The sequence below is a fragment of the Megascapheus bottae genome, chromosome 2 (assembly GCF_031878675.1).
Source record: "Megascapheus bottae isolate mThoBot1 chromosome 2, mThoBot2.hap1, whole genome shotgun sequence".
Lineage (NCBI taxonomy): Eukaryota > Metazoa > Chordata > Mammalia > Rodentia > Geomyidae > Megascapheus > Megascapheus bottae.
The window spans coordinates 48,297,548-48,316,165 of record NC_143510.1 but is presented as its reverse complement, the minus strand read 5'-3'; the positions used below and the strand labels follow the sequence as shown (position 1 = coordinate 48,316,165).

The 18,618-nt window shown below is 44.3% G+C and overlaps 1 protein-coding gene across 1 annotated transcript in view; it reads left to right on the top strand.

The window, feature by feature from the left end:
- Bin2 (bridging integrator 2) overlaps positions 1–14,139 on the top strand; it is a 34,586-nt gene extending 20,447 nt beyond the window's left edge. Inside the window, exons 6-12 of the mRNA XM_090355816.1 lie at positions 1,014–1,121; positions 1,371–1,456; positions 2,797–2,872; positions 3,643–3,725; positions 9,162–9,831; positions 12,989–13,063; positions 13,973–14,139. Of these exons, the coding sequence (XP_090211942.1) occupies positions 1,014–1,121; positions 1,371–1,456; positions 2,797–2,872; positions 3,643–3,725; positions 9,162–9,831; positions 12,989–13,063; positions 13,973–14,002 (1,128 nt within the window). The 3' untranslated portion in view covers positions 14,003–14,139. The remainder of the gene's footprint in view (positions 1–1,013; positions 1,122–1,370; positions 1,457–2,796; positions 2,873–3,642; positions 3,726–9,161; positions 9,832–12,988; positions 13,064–13,972) is intronic.
- Positions 14,140–18,618: the final 4,479 nt, after the last annotated feature.

Here is an 18,618-nt window from a genome sequence, read left to right as displayed (position 1 = left end):
ACAAAGAGGCTCATAGACAGTGTGCAGGCCCTGAGTTCAAGCCCAAGAATGGCAAAGTAAGTGGTGGGGGGTGATATTTATTTAGGCTGGGCACTGGTGGCTCACGCCTATAATCCTAGCTACTCAGGATTTTGAGATCTGAGGATTGCAGTTCAAAACCAGTCCAGACAGGAAAGTCCATGAGATTCATATCTCCATTTAGCCACCAGAAAACCAGAAGTAGTGCTGTTGCTCAAAGTGGTAGAGCACTAACCTTAAGCAAAGACCTCAGGGAGTTTAAGCCTTGAGTTTAAGCTCTACCACAAGCCCCTCTAAAATATCTATTTTGGTTATTTCTTTATCTAGTGCCAGTATTACCAAGGTTAAAACCTCTAGGTTTGTTTTGGTTTGGTTTTGGTTTTTGGTGGGTCATGGAGCTTTTACGCCATCCCTAAGGTCTTCTACTAAAGGCTACTGCCCTACCCCTAGGCCTGGGAGTTGTTCCTGAGCTCTTCAGCTCAAGGCTACCACCCTACCCTTGAGCCAAGCCCCATTTTTTAGAGGTTAATTGGAGACAAGAGTCTCAGGTCCTTTTGTACCCCTGGCTGGCTTTGAACCTTGATCTTCAGCTATCAGCCTCCTGAGTAGCTAGGATTACAGGCATGAACCACTGAACCTCTGCACCCAGCACCTCTAGGTTTTTTGCGCACAGCTGATACTCTACCACTTGAGCCATGCCTCTAGTCCAGCATTTTGCTGGTTAATTGGAGATAGTTTTGAGGACTTTTCTGCCTGGGTTAACTTCAACTACAATCTTCAGACTCAGCTTCTGAGTACAGAACTACAGATTTGAGCCTCAGCTTTTGACATGCTTTATAGAGTTAATACACACACCCCTATCTTACCTGAGAAGTTCTATGAAGAAGATCCTGAGGCAGGAAAGAGAATATGTTCCAGGAATCCTCCCTGTCTGTGGTCATCTGACCACTGACACGTGGATTTCACCCACACCCTTTCTCATCACCCTGAGCTAGGAGAGAATTGCCAAGCGCGGTCGGAAACTTGTGGACTATGACAGTGCCCGACACCACTTGGAGGCAGTGCAGAATGCTAAGAAGAAAGATGAAGCCAAGACTGCCAAGGTAACAAAACAACCCTGCCCCCAATGGGTGCTGGGTACAGGAAATGATCAACGCAACATCCAGAATCCTAAGAAGACCTGGCTTCCTCTGACCTGGCTACTGCAGGGAAGGCCCACGTCTTCAGGCTGGGTGGTGCTGGGTCTGAGGAAAGAGAGGGGAGTCCCTGGAAACCCACAAAAGATAAAGGAAACAGCTTACTGGCATGACGTTACAATAGAGGGGCATTGTCTTGTCTCTTCTACCCCTTAGGCAGAAGAAGAATTCACCAAAGCCCAGGTGGTCTTTGAAGATCTGAACCAGGAACTGTTGGAGGAGCTGCCCCTCCTGTATAACAGGTGACAATTGAGTTGCACAAGAGGTTGGGATTCCTGGAACATGTACAACCCACATCTGGCACCTCAAGACTAAAACACTGGTCCAAGAGTGGCCAGGCTAAGGCAGCTTCAGCCTAGCCACTTACTTGCTGGCAAGCCACCCTGTCTTTCTAGGCCCTGATTTCTTCACCTTTGATATGGAGATAATCATCCTTGCCCTGCCAGCTTTTCTGGGTCTGAAGACAAAAGATGGTTTAGGTAGGGAAAATCTTGGCAAGGGGAGAGCTGTCATCATGCACACTGCAAGGATCTGCTCTTACACTCAGGTGTGTGTTATGTCAAGCAAGCTTCTTCATGACATAGATTAACCATGAAATGATAGTTAATGGGGAGTCCATATTTCACACTAGAGGAAAGCGTTTTAGATTTTCATTTTTCCACTTTGAAAGAGAAATCCAGTCAGAAACTTCACACGTGTGTGTGTGTGTGTGTGTGTGTGTGTGTGTGTGTGTGTGTGTGTGTGTGTGTGCTAGGGCTTAAACTCAGGGCCTGGGTGTTATCTCTTAGCTTTTCCACTCAAGGCTAGCACTCTCCCATTTGAGCCACAGCTCCATTTTTCACTTTTTGGTGGCTAGAAATGGGAGTCTCAAGGACTTTCAAGTCTAGGCTGAAGTCCTCAGACCTCAGCCTCCTGAGTAGGTAGAATTACAGACGTGAACCACCATGCCTGGCCAGCTTCACTTGTATTCTATGATCACTGCACACCTATGCTGTAAAACCATAGTCAGAACATTGGTATTGTTACTTAAAATTAGTCTACATGTGATGTAGCTTTATTTTATTTTGAGACAGTCTTACTATGAAGCCTGTGATCCGCCTACCTTAACTGGATTTCAGGCATGTTGCATTATGCCCAACTGATAGACTTATTGTAAAATATTAATGATGAGACCACATTTAAATAGAATTGAAATCTAATACAGTTCCTTTCAATGTAAATGTCACCGATTCATTTACAGGAGAATTCCATTAAGGTGCACACATGCATATTAGTACTGTATTGCATTAAGAGAAAGAATACTTGGTATAATCATTATAATTATATGGCCTTCTATTTATATAGCCCTTCAAAAACTTCTTCAAAGAGCTTTCCTATCTACTTCAAGATTTTAAGAGCCCAGATCAGATAACTACTTCATGGAACTTCGCTTGGACTGATATTGTCTCACAAGAGTCAGGGTTATTCCTGGCTCTAATGAGTTCAGATTCCACAACTTTGGAGTCCCGGATGTGGTGGGATGCCTCTCTGAAGACCCTTGTGCTGGCAAGTTCTTATGTGTGTGTCATTTGCCTCCTAACAGTCGCATCAGTTGTTACGTGACCATCTTCCAGAACATTTCCAACTTGAGGGATGTCTTCTACAGAGAGATGAGTAAGGTGAGCCACGTCGGGCCCTCTCCCCACTGGACCTCGCGTTTCCCTCCCGCCCCCCCCAACTCCTAGGTAGATTTTTCTAGTAAATAAAAAGGCAGCCTTGATTCACATGATGTCTTTAAATATCTGTATTGGCAACCCAGATTTTTACATTTCTATCTCATAATAGCCTGAGATTGACTAGGTTGAACCCTAGGAGAGAACATTATTTATGTTATCAGAGAGTTCTCTCCATCTCCTTTAGCAACTGTGTAAGAGCATCAAGCTTCAGCATGAATAGGAGATCAGGCCTTCAGGCCTATGGAGAGCTGGGAGCAGGAGATAGGGCTAAGTACAGTGGGTTTCTCAGGTGATTGGTCTTCAGTAGCCAGTGACACGCAGCCATGTAACATGAGCTCATAAGGTCTTCTCTGGTTTGATACCTTCTGCTATTACAATATTATATTCACACATAGCCACACATTTCTCTCCCATAGCTCCTTTGGTTAAATAATGATTTGCCTAGCTAATGTTAAGATGGCTCTTATTCCCTGGACCTGAGAGAGGCTAGACCCTCAATTATGGACCATGCCTTGAGAAAGCTGCCAGTCCAATGGAAGCAGCAGGCCTTAGGGACACAAAGAAATAAAAACAAAAGGGGCAGGGGGTGCTTGTGGCAGGGATAGGGAGGAGAGAGTATAGAGCAGAGTGAATAGGGCATGGAGTCTTAGGAGGGGGAGTTTCCATTGGGGTTCCCATTTGGCTAGCATCTTCTTTTTTTTTGCTGGCTCTAGCTGAACCACAATCTCTATGAGGTGATGAGCAAACTGGAGAAGCAGCATTCCAACAAAGTCTTCGTGGTGAAGGGACTGTCAAGGTGAGCAGCCTCCAAGACTTCTCTGCACCGCTTGTCCCGTGGGAGCATACCACCACCTCCTCCCCAGTCAGAATCAAGCTCTTCCTTTACATTTCTCAACGTGACCTTTGTTTATGCTATGTATTTGCTGATGAAATACGTAATCCTACATAGATAATATGTACCCCTAGCTACTCAGGAAGCTGAGATCTGAGGATTATGGCTCAGAAACAGCCCAGGCAGAAAAGTCTGAGACTCTTACCTACCTCCAGTTATCCAGCAGAAAACTAGAAGTGAAAGCACAAGGCCTTGAGTTTGAGCCCCAGCCCCTAGTCCTGGTACATGCATACACAACTCTCTCTCTCTCCATATATATATATATGTATGTATAAAATATATTATAGTCAGGCACCAGTGGCTCATACCTTAATCCTAGCTGAGATCTGAGATCACGGTTTGAAGCTGGCCAGGGAAGAAAGTCCCCATGAGACTCTTATTGCAAATACTCAAAAACCAGAAGGGGAGGGAGGGCTTGGAGTGTACTCTAGTGGTAAGAGTGCTTGGCTAGCATGCATGAAGCCCTGGGTTCAATTCTTTGGTACTACATACTAAGAAAAAGCTGGAAGTGGAAGTGGTGCTGTGGCTCAAGTGGCAGAGTACTAGCCTTGAGCATAAAGTGTCCAAGGACAGTGCCCAGGCCCTGAATTCAAGCTCCAGAACTGGCACCAAAAAAACAATAAAAACAGAAGTGATCTGGACTTGGAAGCTCATGCCTGTAATTCTAGCTGTTCAGGAGGCTTGAGATCTGAACATTGCAGTTCAAAGCCAGCCCGGGCATTAAAGTCTGTGAGACTCTTATTTCCAGTTAACCACTAGAAAATCAGAAGTAGCACTGTAGCTCCAGGAGTAGGGTGGTAGCCTTGAACTGAAGAGCTCAGGGACAATGCCCAGGCCCTGAGTTCAAGTCCCACAACTGACACCCTCCCAAAATATGTATATAATATATATATATATGTTAAAGACTATATTTACCTATAGTATATATGTTATATCTACATATTATATGTAGACGTTATATACACATATACTATTTATATGTATATGTATAGGTTATATACATTATAAAATATACACATATATGTGTATATATATTATGTACATATATTTATATAATTTAAATGTATGTGATTGTTATAAAATCTTTCATATATAACTAAGAGTATAAAGCATAATGCCACAAGTAGCCATATAGCTATCCCAGTTTAGAGTGCTTGCCTAGCATGCACAAAGACCCGGGTTCAATTCCTTGATACCACATACATAGAAAAAAGCCAGAAGTGGTGCTGAGGCTCTAGTTGTAGAGTTCTAGCCTTGAGAAAATCCAAGGACAGTGCTCAGGTCCTGAGCTTAGGCCCAGGACTGGCAAAAAAAAAAAAAAGAACTATTGTAAATAGTGCCCTCACCACAGTAATCACTGGTTTAATTCAGTGTTTAGTATCTCCATGCATGTCTTTTTTACTTTATTTCACATAGTGATATACACAATACTGTTTCATTTTGTCAAATTTTAGATAAATGAACTTACACTGTATATACTTTTCTTCAACGTTTTGTTCTATTTTATTCTGTTTTGAGAAAGACTCACTAGGTAGCCAAGGCTGGCTTGAAATTTCTGTCTTTCTGTGCCTCTGTCCCTGTCATCAAGGTTATCAAAGTTTAATAGAGGAGACAAAGTAAAGAGATTACAAAATAGACATAACATATTTGATTAGGCTAAACCACATAGAAACAGGAAAGGGGCCCAGGATCCAGTGTAATGGGATCAGGATCTGCTGGATGGAGCAAGCCAGGCTGGAAAGCTGATGGATGGGGAGGAGCTAGCCAGGAGAGTGGACAGGCAGCGATGCAGCTGGTGTTGTGCAGGGCTGGGATGTGGGGAGAAGCAGAGGTGAAGACCAGATCTTGGGTGAGCTCACAGGGAAGGAGCTTCAACTGTGGCCGTGGGAAGCAAGAAAGGCTTTTAGAGTCCTGGCTTTATTTATTCATTCATTCATTTGTGATGCTGGGGATCAAACCTATGGCTTTGCACAAGCTAGGAGAAAGTGCTCTACATACATCCCTCCTTTAATTTTTTGAAAAAATAATTAGCTAATTGTTTTTGCAGTGCTTAGAGCCCTGAGAAGGATTTACAAAAGAAAAATCATTAGAGGAAAAAGAGAGTGAAGGGGATCAAAATAGGGGAGGCTCTTTAAGTTGTTTCAGCAAACAAAATGTGGGCTAGCTTTGAACTCAGTCTTTCCTCTTAGCCTCCCAAGTGCTAGGACTACAGGTTTGAGTTCCTTGACTGCCATTTCTTGTGAATCCTGTTAAGTTTCTCCAGAGTTTCTGCAGGAAATGGGACTTTGAGTTACAGGGAGTTACCGGGGCTTCTTCATTAATAGATATTGCCAGATTGCTCTACAGAGTGGTTGCTCCAGTTTATTGCTTGCCAGCCACAGGTGGAGCCTGCGTGTGCTTCTGCGTTCTTGCTGCATGTGAAATTCTCTCCCAACCTCATGATAGAAAATGAAATACTTCATGGTTTTTAAAAGCCACAAGTGCCACAATGGTTAGCTCCCCTGAGCACCATTTCATGGTATAGTTGGTGACTTAAAGTCTTGCTCTGCGGCTTTCCCATTTATCCTTTTCCTGTTTTCAGTTGGATGGTTAACTCTTTTGAAAGATTGGTTGATAGGAGGTTTATACTGGCATATCCTGGATACTAACCTTTTCATTGTATGCAGTGCACATATCCTTTTACCCAGATGACTTTGGGGTATGATGTCTCTCCTCTTCATAATGGTGTCAGCACCTCACTGGTCCCTCGGAGCTTGGTCATGATTCTTTGCTCATTTCAAACTTTCATTTAAGGCTGGGAATATGGCTTAGTGGTAGAGTGCTTGCCAAGCATGCATGAAGCCCTGGCTTCCATTCCTCAATACCACACCCACAGAAAAAACTGGAAGTGGTGCTGTGGCGCAGGGACAGTGTTCAGGCCCTGAGTTCAAGCCCCACGACTGGCAAAACAAACAAAAAACAGCTTTCATTTAGGAAGTTTCAGTGCATAATACCTTAGGAACCCAATAAACACAAGAGAATGGGTTTTTGCCTATTGACAGTCACAAAACGTTGGAAGTGCCAAAGGAGAAAAGGACAATAAGATATAAATTGGCTGGTGTTCTACCACTTGAGCCATAGCTCCACTTCTGGCTTTTTTGTGGTTAATTGGAAGTAAAAATCTTACAGACTTCTCCTGCAAGGCCTGGCTTCCAACCTTTATCCTCAGATCAACCTCCTGTTAGCATTGCAAATGTGAGCCACCTGCACCCAGCAAAATTGTTTTGCCCCCTCCTCTCCTTAGGTCCGGAGCATTCTAAACTTTGTCCTCAGATGCTAATGCTAGAAAGAATCTTGTCCTGCAATGTGTCCCATCTCAGAAGCTCCTACAGGGTGAAACTAAGTTTCTCTTTAGCTCCTGTCCTCAGCCTTAGGCCCAGGGTACAGCACACATTTGAAGCCTGTCGTATTGGCTGTAAATTGTTTAATCTGTGGTGGATGGAACACTGGAGGCACACAAGGAGGAAGTAGGATTCAAGCTACTGTTGGCAGTAGAAGCACAGTATAGAAGCCAGGAGTTTGGCCTAGTGGTAGAGTGCTTGCCTAACATGTACCAAGACCTGGGTTCAATTCCTCCATACCTCATACATAGTGAAAAGCTGGAAGTGGTGCTGTGGCCTTGAGAAAAACCCAAGGACAGTGCTCGGGCCCTGAGTTCAAGCCCAGGACTGGCAAAAAGAAAAAAAAAAGAAGCATACTACAGAGCGTATTATAGTGGGAGAATAGGTATGTGCTATCCCTGCCAGCTATGGTCTATAAAGTTGCCACAAAGCTAACACAGAGTTAAATGTCAGCCAACCTCCAGTGGCAACTTTGTGTGTATATGTGTGTATGTATCAGGGAGGAGGCAGGTATTGAGGCTTGAACTCAGGGACTTGCTGGCTTGCTTAGCTTTTTCTACTCAAGGCTGGTACTCTACCATGTGAGCGCCACTTCTGGCTTCTTGGTGGTTGACTAGAGATCAGAATCTCATGGAATTTCTAGACTGGGCTGGCTTTGAACTTCAGTCTTCAGAGTTCAACCTCCTGAGTAATCAGGCTTAGCCTGATTATAGGCATGAGCCACTAGCTCCCAGGATCAGTGACAACATTTTAATCAACTAACGACTGCATAACCTTGCTTTCTGTGAGTTTTTGCTTGAAGATCTAATCTAATAATGCTTCACTTCACTAATATTAGGCTCACAGCCAAGAGCACGCTGACTAACTCACGTCTCAATGCAATTTGTATAGTGTGTGTGTTTTTTGGGGTTTGTTTTTGTTTTTGCTTTTTGCCAGTCCTGGGCTTGGGGTCAGGGCCTGAGCACTGTCCTTGGGCTTTCTCAAGGCTAGAGCTCTACCACTTGAACCACAGTACCACTTCTGGTTTTTTCTATGTATGTGACACTGAGGAATAAACCCAGGTCTTCATGCATGCTAGGCAAGCACTCTACCACTAGGCCAAACTCCCAGCCCCTAGCACATGTGTTTTTACTGTAAGGCAGGTCATCATCAGCTTGGGCCCAGTGAAAATAGCAAAGTCCCCAACAGAGACACAAGACTAGAAAAAGCATGATGAAAAGGCTATTTGCAGTATGAGAGCTGAAAGAAAAAGGTAGATGGTTCCTTATTAGATCTCAGCTAAGGAGTTGTGTGCCCGCCAGGTCATTTTTCCCAGCTGCACATGTCCACAGATGACCAGGAGTATTGATTTAGGCTTGCAAAGAAATCAGTAGGTAAATCTAAAATCTGCATGCTTCAGCTCTACAGTAACCATTAATCTTTTCCCTGGAGGAAATAATTGTTATTTTAGTTTCTTTTTCTTCTCACTTCTTCCATAATGGAACTCCTGGTACAGATAAAAATGTTATCATCATTTTGCTATTTTATAGCATAAGCATAACTGACCAACATCATTCTAAGTTGCTTTAGTGTGTGTGTGTGTGTGTGTGTGTGTGTGTGTGTGTGTGTGTGTGTATGCACCCATGTGTATGTGCCAGTGCTGGTACTGGGTCTTGAACTCAGTGCCTAAGTGTTGTCCCTGAGCTTTTTCATATAAGGCTGGTGCTCTACCACTTGAGGCACAGCTCCACTCTTAGCTTTTCGGTAGTTAATTGGAAATAAGAGTCTCATAGACTTTCCAGTCTGATCTGGCTTCGAACCATGATCCTCAAAGCTTCACTAGATGGGTAGCTCATATTACAGACACAAACTACCAGAGCCTACTTCTTCCATTGTTTTGTGAGTGCCAAGGTAATTATTTTTGAACAGTGACATGACTAGAGTCTGACTCTGCTAAATCTGAATATGGTTCCTTCTCCAGCAACAGCAGGCGTTCTTTAGTCATCTCTTCTCCAGTCCGGACCTCTCCAGGGGCCAGCCTTAGCTCCCCCACCTCACCTTCCAGTCCTTCTACCAACTCCTTAACCAGTGAGAGCGAAGCGGTCTTGGCAGCAGAGGAAGAGCTGCCACCCGAGTCGGCCCAGGGCGAAGATGATTTGGATGTCAAAAAAGAGTCCTCAAAAGATGAGGGAATGGAGGAGGATGGGTCTGAAGGAAGCTCCCCTGAGGAGGAGGAGCCGCTGCCAGCCTGCAGTGGCTCACCCCAGGCCCAGCCTTCTCCCACTCCAGAGGATGACAAACCCCCCGAGGAAGATCTCCCTTGCTCCCCTTCCCAACCAAAGAAGACAGCCTCCCTCCAGAGGACCTCGGCGCCCCCCAGCAGGCCTCCTCCCCCCAGAGTCCCAGGAAGCCCCAGGCTCTCCTCAGGGAACATGCCGTCCAGCCCACCTGCCTCTGGAGGGGGCTCGCCCACCAGCCCCCGGGCTCTGTCCAGCTGTGGGAGTCCAAGTCCAAGGGCCTCCTTAGAGGCCTCCCCCGATCTAGAACCACCGGAGAAGCCACTGAGAACCCCTGAGGCATTAGAAAAGGAGACCTCCCACAGCCCCAGCACAGAAGAGCTTTGCACCGCCCCTTCCTTGAGCACCCCTCAGGTAAGAAGGAATCTGATTGGATCTTACATCCTTTTTTGGTGGTACTAAGGCTTGAACTCAGAGCCCCGGGAAGGCTGGGTAAGCAGTCTTTGACTGAGACACCTCCTAGCCCTTTGGTTTGTTTCTGAGACAGGCTCTCACCAACTTTGCCTTTGCTTGAGTCGTTCTGGAACTGCGTTCCTCCCATCTTTGCTCCTGTTTACCTGGGTCACAGGCATGTGTCACCAACTATTCCCAGTTTATATCTTTGTTTGGGCTATTCCTTTTTTTTTTTCCTGTAGTGCAGCATGAACTCAAGGCCTTCTACTTTGCAAACTGATTTTTCTACCTTTGTCTCCTGTGTAATTATGATTACAGAGGTGTGTCACAGCGCTTATTTTTTTTTTGGTTTTTGGTTTTTGCCAGTCCTAGGGCTTGAACTCAGGGCCTGAGCACTGTCCTGCTTTTCTCAAGGTTAGTGCTCTACCACTTGAGCTACAGAACTATTTCCAGCCTTTTCTGTGTATGTAGTACCAAGCAATCGAAACCAGGGCTTTGTGCATGCCAGGCAAGCACTCTACCACTAGGTCATGCTCCTGGCCCCACCATGCTCAGTTTTGTTTATTCTGGGTTTTTTGTTGTTGTTGTTGTTTATCCCTTGAGCCTTAGTGCCACTTCCGGTTTTCTAGTGGTTCATTGGAGATAAGAGTCTCATGGACTTTAGTGCCCAGGCTGGCTTTGAACCGTGATCCTCAGATCTCAAGCCTCCTGAGTTGCTAGGATTACAGGCGTGAGCCACCACACCCAGCTTGGTTTTGTTGTTGTTGTTATTTGTTTTTCTGTACTGGAGTTTGAACTCAGGGTGTTAAGACAGATATGGGACATATCTGTGGGACAGATATGCTACCACTTAAGCCATGCTTCCAACATCCCTCACTGAATATTTTTTTCTAGGCTGGCCTCAAACTGTAATCCTCCCATCTCTGCTTGTTATGTAGCTGGGATTGCAGGCACAAGCCACCGTGCCTACTTACTCCTTTATTCTTTTTCATAACTTCCATGTACATCATCTTTACTATAGTCAGGAAACTCCAAAGTTGATGTCATTATTTTATATTCTCAGAATCTGGGGATTGTTACACGTCTGCATAGCAGCTAATTTCATAATATAATTGTAGGGTAAACCAATTTCTATAAAGGGCTTATTTCTAGTGTTATTATGAACAGATCCTCCTCCACCTTCTCCTCCTTCTTTTTTTTGTCAGTCCTGGGGCTTGAACTCAGGGCCTGAACACTATCCTTGGGCTGTACCACTTCTGGCTTTTCGGTGTATGTGGTACCCAGGAATCGAACCTGGGTCTTCGTGTATGCTAGACAAGCACTCTACCACTAGGCCAAACTTTCACGCCCTCCCCTTTTCTTCTTTTTACCCCAATTCTGGGAGTTCTCAGTATAAAGAATCTAGAGCTAACATCCTTCTTCCCCTACCCCTCACCCTTTTTTTTCTATCTTTTGGGTTTGTTTTCGACTTTTGTTTTTGACATAAGGTCTTTCAGAGCAGCACAGCTGCCCCCTCTAACACACCCCTTCTGTCTCAGTCTCCCAAATGCTGGGATTACACTTATGTACCATCATGTAGCTTTCCTTTTTGTGGGGGATGTGATGGGATGGGTTGGGATGAAGGCCACTCTTCAGTTTATATGGTAAACAGACCCTGAGAAAAATATGTCCAGGGTTAGCTTCTTCGATTAGACTTAAAGCTGGCTGGTGATACTGTTAATAATTGGTTCCATTTTAGGATGAATTTTATAGTGAGTCAATTAAATTACAATTAACAATAGATTTTGGGTCAGGCACTGATGGCTCGTGCCTGTAATTCTAGCTACTCGGGAGGCTGAGATGTGAGGATCACAGTTCAAAGCCAGACTGGGTAGGAAAGTCTATTAGACTCAGCTCCAATTAACTACCAAAAAGCCAAAGTGGAGTTATTGCTCAAGTGACAGAGTGCTAGCTCTGAGCAAAAAGCTCTGGGAGAGTGTCCAGGCCCTGAATTCAGGCCCAAAGACTATCACACACAAAAAAATTAATAAAAATAGGTTTGGGGGTTTTCTTTTGTTTTAGTGCTGGTATTATATTTAGGGCCTTGCACACAGTAGGCAAGTGATCTACTACTAAATTAGATGTATGTGTGTATGTATGTATGTATGTATGTATGTATGTATGTATGTGTTTGTGTGTGTATGTATGTATACATACATTTCTATTGCCTGGGATTCATATGTTTATATGCATATGTATCTATGTAAACACATGCATATTTATATACATACCTATGCATACATATACATATATTTATGTTTTTTTATATGTGTGTATAAACATATGCCAGGCAATCCAAAATCATATATACATGCATAGAACTCAGGGCTTCCTGGCTTGTTAAGTGAACATTTAACCACAGCCTCAGCACATTTGTTTCAAACCTTTGAATGTTAATGTCTTCCTGGCCTAAAAGTTTTTTTTTGTTTTTTGGGGTTTTTTTGCCAGTCCTGGGCTTGGGCCAAGGGCCTGAGCACTGTCCTTGGGTTTTCTCAAAGCTAACACTCTTCCACTTGAGCCATAGCAGCACTTCTGGCTTTTTTCTATGTATGTGGTTCCAAAGAATTGAACCCGGGTCTTTGTGCATGCTGGCAAGCACTTTACCACTAGGCCAAACTCCCGGCCCCCTGGCCTAGAAGTTTTAGGCAGAGGTCAGAACCTGGAGCTTTCCCCAAAGAACCATCATACCCCCACTGTCTCCTAGTTGCTTGACAAGGTTTAGGATCACTGACCTGTAAGTACAGCCCAGTCATGAGAAGGGTTTGTGGTTTGAGGACCTCACACCCTCATAGGTACCTAGAGAGATGCATGATGCACACATCATAAGGAGTCTGGCTACTCACCAAAACAGCAAGGACTGCAATCCAAAGATTTGGTTTCCTGTCCCAGCAAGTCATTTCCCGCTTTTGAAGGCCTGGAGGAAGGCCTTCCCGGATGCTTCAGGCTTGGAGGACACTGCATATTTGCCCCTTGTATTATTAGTCACCCTTGAAGAGAATAAGGCACAACAGACATACAACACAGAAGCTGAGAGGCTGAGAGTCCAGCCATCTCCCACTCAGAACATTTGTCTTTGTAGGGCCAAGACCTTCAACTTCCTGTCTCTGTGGATCCAGGAGAGAATAAGATTACAGTATCTGAGTCTCAAGAAGAGGTAAGGTCCCAAGTATACAGAGAACAATGGTGAGATGGGGCACTGGGTGGCCAGGGTTTTGGCCATGTGGGCTACAAACCTTAAGAAGAATCTGGCTATGAGCAATAACCTTAGGGCCTAAGACCAAACAGGGTGTGGGGCTGAGAAACCAAAAATGGACTAATACTTTATAGAGTCTCTGTGCACATTTCCCAACATTTGGCCTGACACTAACCTCATCTCCTAAATATTTATTTCATTATGTCATAAAGCCTACAAAAATGTCATAGGTATCTCTCATATGTTTAATATGCTCACACACAGGAAGGCACAATAAGCCAGGTGTTGTGGCTCATGCCTGTAACCCTAACTACTCAGGGGGCTGAGATCTGAGGATTGTGGTTAGAAGCCAGCCTGGGCAGGAAAGACTGTGTGAATCTGATCTTCAATTAAAGGTCCAAGGATAGCCCTGAGTTCAAGCCCCAGGATGGGCATGTATACACACATACACACAATAAACTCAGAAGTCTGACATAAAATAGTGACAGAATATGGAGCATGAATTAGGCAAGTACAAAAAAATTACATTATTATATAAGATAAACTTACTAAGGATGAGCCAAAAAATCTGTTCCAGACTTTCCCCAACACCCAAGAAGAAAGGAAACACACACACACACACCTGATCACTGCCCAATTTGTGGTAGCTATTCCTTAGAAAAACAATAGCCACTGAAGTGAAAAGGTTTCACTGGTGAATCCTCTATAGAGAAGCAGATGATATAATGAACAGAATTCTCAACAATAATCCTAGTCATTAGAGGCCAGTGACCTGACACAAAATAGGGTTGGAGAGAATTCAAGCAATTGAGTTCTCATCCCTCTTGGAGGTTGGTGGCAGTATCTAATGCAATCATGTTTACTTTCCAGGCATGTCCAAGTGAGAGTGCACAACTCTGAAGAGAAACTGCCAAGACCTCCCAACTCCCTTCTCTCCAAAGAAACCTTTCAGACAGAGGGCAGAAGCCAGATATTCAGGCAGAATGAATGCTGGGAATCTCTAAAGACCTGGCAGTTTTTTAATGGAGGCTAGGGAAGACGGGAGGGAGGGAGGGAGGATTGGGAGAGGAGAATGTCAGACTTGGAATTTTTTTTAATTCAAGCTTGAGCATTGTTAGAAGAATAAGACCTTCACTATTAGACTGGGTTGTAATGACTAAAGAATGTAAGTAGCTATAGACACGTCCACTTGCCCATACAGAGACACATAACCACAAACGCACATGCTCATGAACAAATATGCTTTCTACTTAACCACCGGAAAGAAGAGACTTTCAAATTGTTAAATAAAGTATGGTTTTTGACTAGATGTGGATATGTTGTTTAGACACAGGGTGTTGCTGCAGCCTACGATACTGGTTTTCCACTTTAACAAGGTTATTGATTTTGCTACAGGTTCAGGAAGCTGCGATCATATCTCTGACCTTAAATCACCCTACCTCCTGACTAATTCCTTTCTAGTGCCTGCCCTAGTACCTAATTCTAGCTACTTAGGTGGCTGAGGTCTAAAGGATCATGGTTCAAAGTCAGACTGGGTAGGAAAGTGTCACTTTCCTATGAAAGTCTTATCTCCGATTAACCAGGGAAAAACCAGTAGTGGAGTTGTGGCTCAAGTTCTAGAGTGCTAGCCTTGAGCAGAAAAGATCAGGGACAGTGTCCAGGCCCTGAGTTCAAGCTCTAGGACCAGCGCACGCGCATGCGCGTGCACACACACACACAAATGCTCTGGGAAGGGTTATATTTTAGAGCAAGACCTAGTGCTTATGATCTGATATTAGCTATGAATAAGGATCTGAGCCAGATAGAAGATATGAAACTCTTTAGAGAATAGATACAAAACATGACAGTAAAGTAGAAGTAACATCAGTTTAGGAGTCAAAATCCTAGATTCAAATCCTACCATTAAAAAGTGACTCTGGCCAGGTGCAGTGGCCCATGCCTTTAATCTTAGCTATTCAGGAGGCTGAGATCCGAGTATCAGGGTTCAAAGCCAGCCAGAGCACAAAAGGACTGGGTACTCTTATCTCCAATTAACCTCTATAAAATGGGAAGTGGGGCTTGGCTCAAAGGTAGAGCCATAGTCTTGAGCTGAAGAGCTCAGGGACAGCTCCCAGGCCCAGTTCAAGCCCCATACCCCACTTCCCCACACACACAAAGTGACTCTGAAGTTATACTACCTTGACAAACGCACATGCATATGCAAATATACATGTAAATCACCTCTCTCGGTGTGTGCTCATAGAGGTAATGATCTCATCACTCTTCATTCACTCTGTAAGCATGTAGCAAACACTTCTGCCAAGCACTGAGCACCAGTACTAGTTTTACTAAAAAAACATGATCAGGAAGAAATAAGTGGGGGGGAGGGGTTGTTGTTTTTTGTCAGTTGTGGGGCTTGAACTCTGGGTCTGGCCCTGTCCCTGAGCTCTTAAGCGCATGGCTAGCACTGTACCCCTTGAGCTATAGCACCACTTCCAGTTTTCTGGTGATTAATTGGAGATAAGCATCTCACAGATTTTAGTGCCTGGGCTGGCTTTGAACAGCAATCCTCAGATCTCAGCCTCTTGAGTAGCTAGGATTACAGGCATGAGCCAAGGCACAGGCAGAAATAAGATCTTTTAAGCTAGCCTAGTCTGGAAAGTCCATGAGACTCTTATCTCCAACTAATTACCAGAAAACCAGAAGTAGAGCTGAGGCTCAAAGTGGTAGAGTGCTAACCTTGAGCAAAATAGCTTAAAGGGGGCCAGGAGTTCAGCCTAATGGTAGAGTGCTTGCCTAGCATGCACGTAGTCCCCGGTTCAATTCCTGGGTACCATGTATGTACAAAAAAAGCCTGAAGTGGTACTGAGGCTCAAGTGGTAGAGCTCTAGCCTTGAGAAAGTCCAAGGACAGTGCTCAGTCCCTGAGCTCAAGCCCAGGACTGGCACACACACACACACACACACAAAAATAACTTAAGGACAGTGCCCAGGCTGAGTTCCATGACTGGAAAATGTTTATATATTTCTTCGTTTGGTACTGGGGTTTGAACTCAGGGTGTCATGTTTGCTAGACAGGTGCTCTTTTGCTGAGCCATGCCTAGTTAATTTTGATAGGGTCTTTTTTCCTGCTGTAGAGGTAGATCCACCACCCACCTATGTTAAGCTTCCTGTGACAGCTAGGATAGCAAGCATGTGCTGCATTGCTCAGCTATACACTGAGACAGACTCTCACAAATTTTTCTGCCAGAACTGGCTTTGAACCTTAGTCCTCTCAATCTCAGCCTATCCAGTAGCTAGGATTATAGGTATGAGCTATACTTACTGGGCAGAAATTTCTGTTAATAAGGTTTGTTTTTTTTTCTTGCCAGTCCCGGGGCTTGAACTCAGTGCTTAGGCACTATCACTACATTTTTTTCTGTGAATGTGGTACCGAGGAATTGAACCCAGAGCTTTGTGCATGTGAGGCAAGCACTTTACCACTAGTCCTGGCTCTCTAGTAGTAAGATCTTGAAAAAGGCAGGGAGAATGTTGAACACAGAGCAGATTGATAGTATTTAATGATAAGTTAGGAGACACTTTTTCTTTTTTTGTGTGTGCAAGTTTGGGACTTACACCTGAGGTCCTGAACTCAGAACTTACGTGCTATCTTTGAGCTTTTTTTGCTCTTGGCTAGTGCTCTGTCACTTGAATCACTTCTGATTTTGGGGTGGTTAATTGAAGGTAAGAGTCTCGTAGGGGGGTCCAGGAGTGTGGCCTAGAGGTAGAATGTTTGCCTAGCATGCACAAAGCCCTGGGTAAGATTCCTTGGTACCACATACACAGAAAAGGCTGGAAGTGGGGCTGTGGCTCAAGTGATAGAGCACTAGCCTTCAGAAAGCCCAAAGACAGAGTCCAGGCCCTGAGTTCAAGCCCTAGGACTGGCCAAAAAAAAAAAAGTCTTGTAGGATTTCTGTTCTGAACTTCCTTCAAGCCAGAATCTTTGGATCTCAGCCTCCTGAGAAGACTACAGGCAGGAGCCGCCAGTACCCTACTAAACACATTTTAAGGAATTATTCTAAATTTGGTATGAAAGACTAGAGTTTGGTTGCATTATTTCCTGAAACAATGACTACAAAAGGAAATGCATTTATCTAGATCTTCTGAACTGACGAAATGAAGTAATAAAGAATACGCTGGACCATGTGCCAGTGGTCACACCTATATCCTAGTTCCTTCTGGCCAGGGTAGATGATAATAACGGAGTTATTTTTCCAGTGGAAAAATACCTCTGGGGGTGGGGGGCGAGTTTATTGGGAATTGAGCTCCATGCCTCGTCTTCTAGTCAGGCACATTGCCATTTGAGCAATACCTCCAGTCCTTTTTTGTGGTGATTATTTTCAAGGTAGGATCCCACTTTATGCCAGGTCAAGCTGGGTAGCCATCTTCCTACTTGTTCTTCCCCATGCGTTCTGCCCCATGCATTGTGGTGAGGAGGCATACTGGGGCTTGAACTTATCTCACTGGGCTTTTTTGCTACAGGCTGGCACTCTACCATTTGAACCATACCTCCATTTTGGCATTTTGCTGGTTAACTAGATTTTTCTGACTTGGAACTACGATTCTCAAATCTCAGTCTCTTGAGTAACTAGACGATGTCTGCCACTAGTACCCAGTGATACTCTTTTGTTTTCTTAATACGTATAAATACTGACTTCCAAAGCCACAGAGCTCATTGGAGAAAGAAAGGAACAGAGAAGGAACCGGGAGTTTGGTCTAGTGGTAGAGTGCTTGCCTATCATGCATGAAGAACCGGGTTCAATTCCTTGGTACCACATATATAGAAAAAAGCTGGAAGTGATGCTGTGGATAAAGTGGTAGAGCTCTAGCCTTGAGAAAGCCCAAGGACAGTGCTCAGGCCCTGAGCTCAAGTCCAGGACTGGCAAAAAAGAAAGAATGAAAGAAAGGAACAGAGAAGTCTGTGTCACTGGATAAGTGGGCAAGATCAGATATAGCTAGCATTTACTGGGCACTTAGTGTCAGGTGAGTTCTAATACTTCCTATTTACTAACTCATTCTATCTTTTCAAAAACGCTGGTATAAGGCAGGCACTGCTGCAGGAAGGAGAAATAAAGAGAAGTGACATGTCTCAGCTTCCACACAGAGCCCACCAGAGCCTGGATTCTATAGAATTACATCCGCTTAGTCACTGACTTCCTCTGGTTAAAGTGAGAGCATTTTCTGCCACAAAGTGAGTCAAAAGGCAGCTGTAAAGTGACACGAATATTTAAATTGAGGTGCTTATCATGTGCTATAACCACAGGTGTATCACTTTCAGTCCCCCAATTTAAGAAATGGGGATAGAATTTGGAAGTATTATGTAATTTGTAAGCAGAGGAGCTGAGTCTTTGAATCAATTTCATGACACATTGTGTGTGTGTGTGTGAGAGAGAGAGACAGAGAGACAGAGAATTGGTACTGGAGCTTGAACTCAGGGCCTGAGCCCTGTACCTTTAACTTTTTAGCCCAAGGCTGGTGCTCTACATAACCTGAGCCACA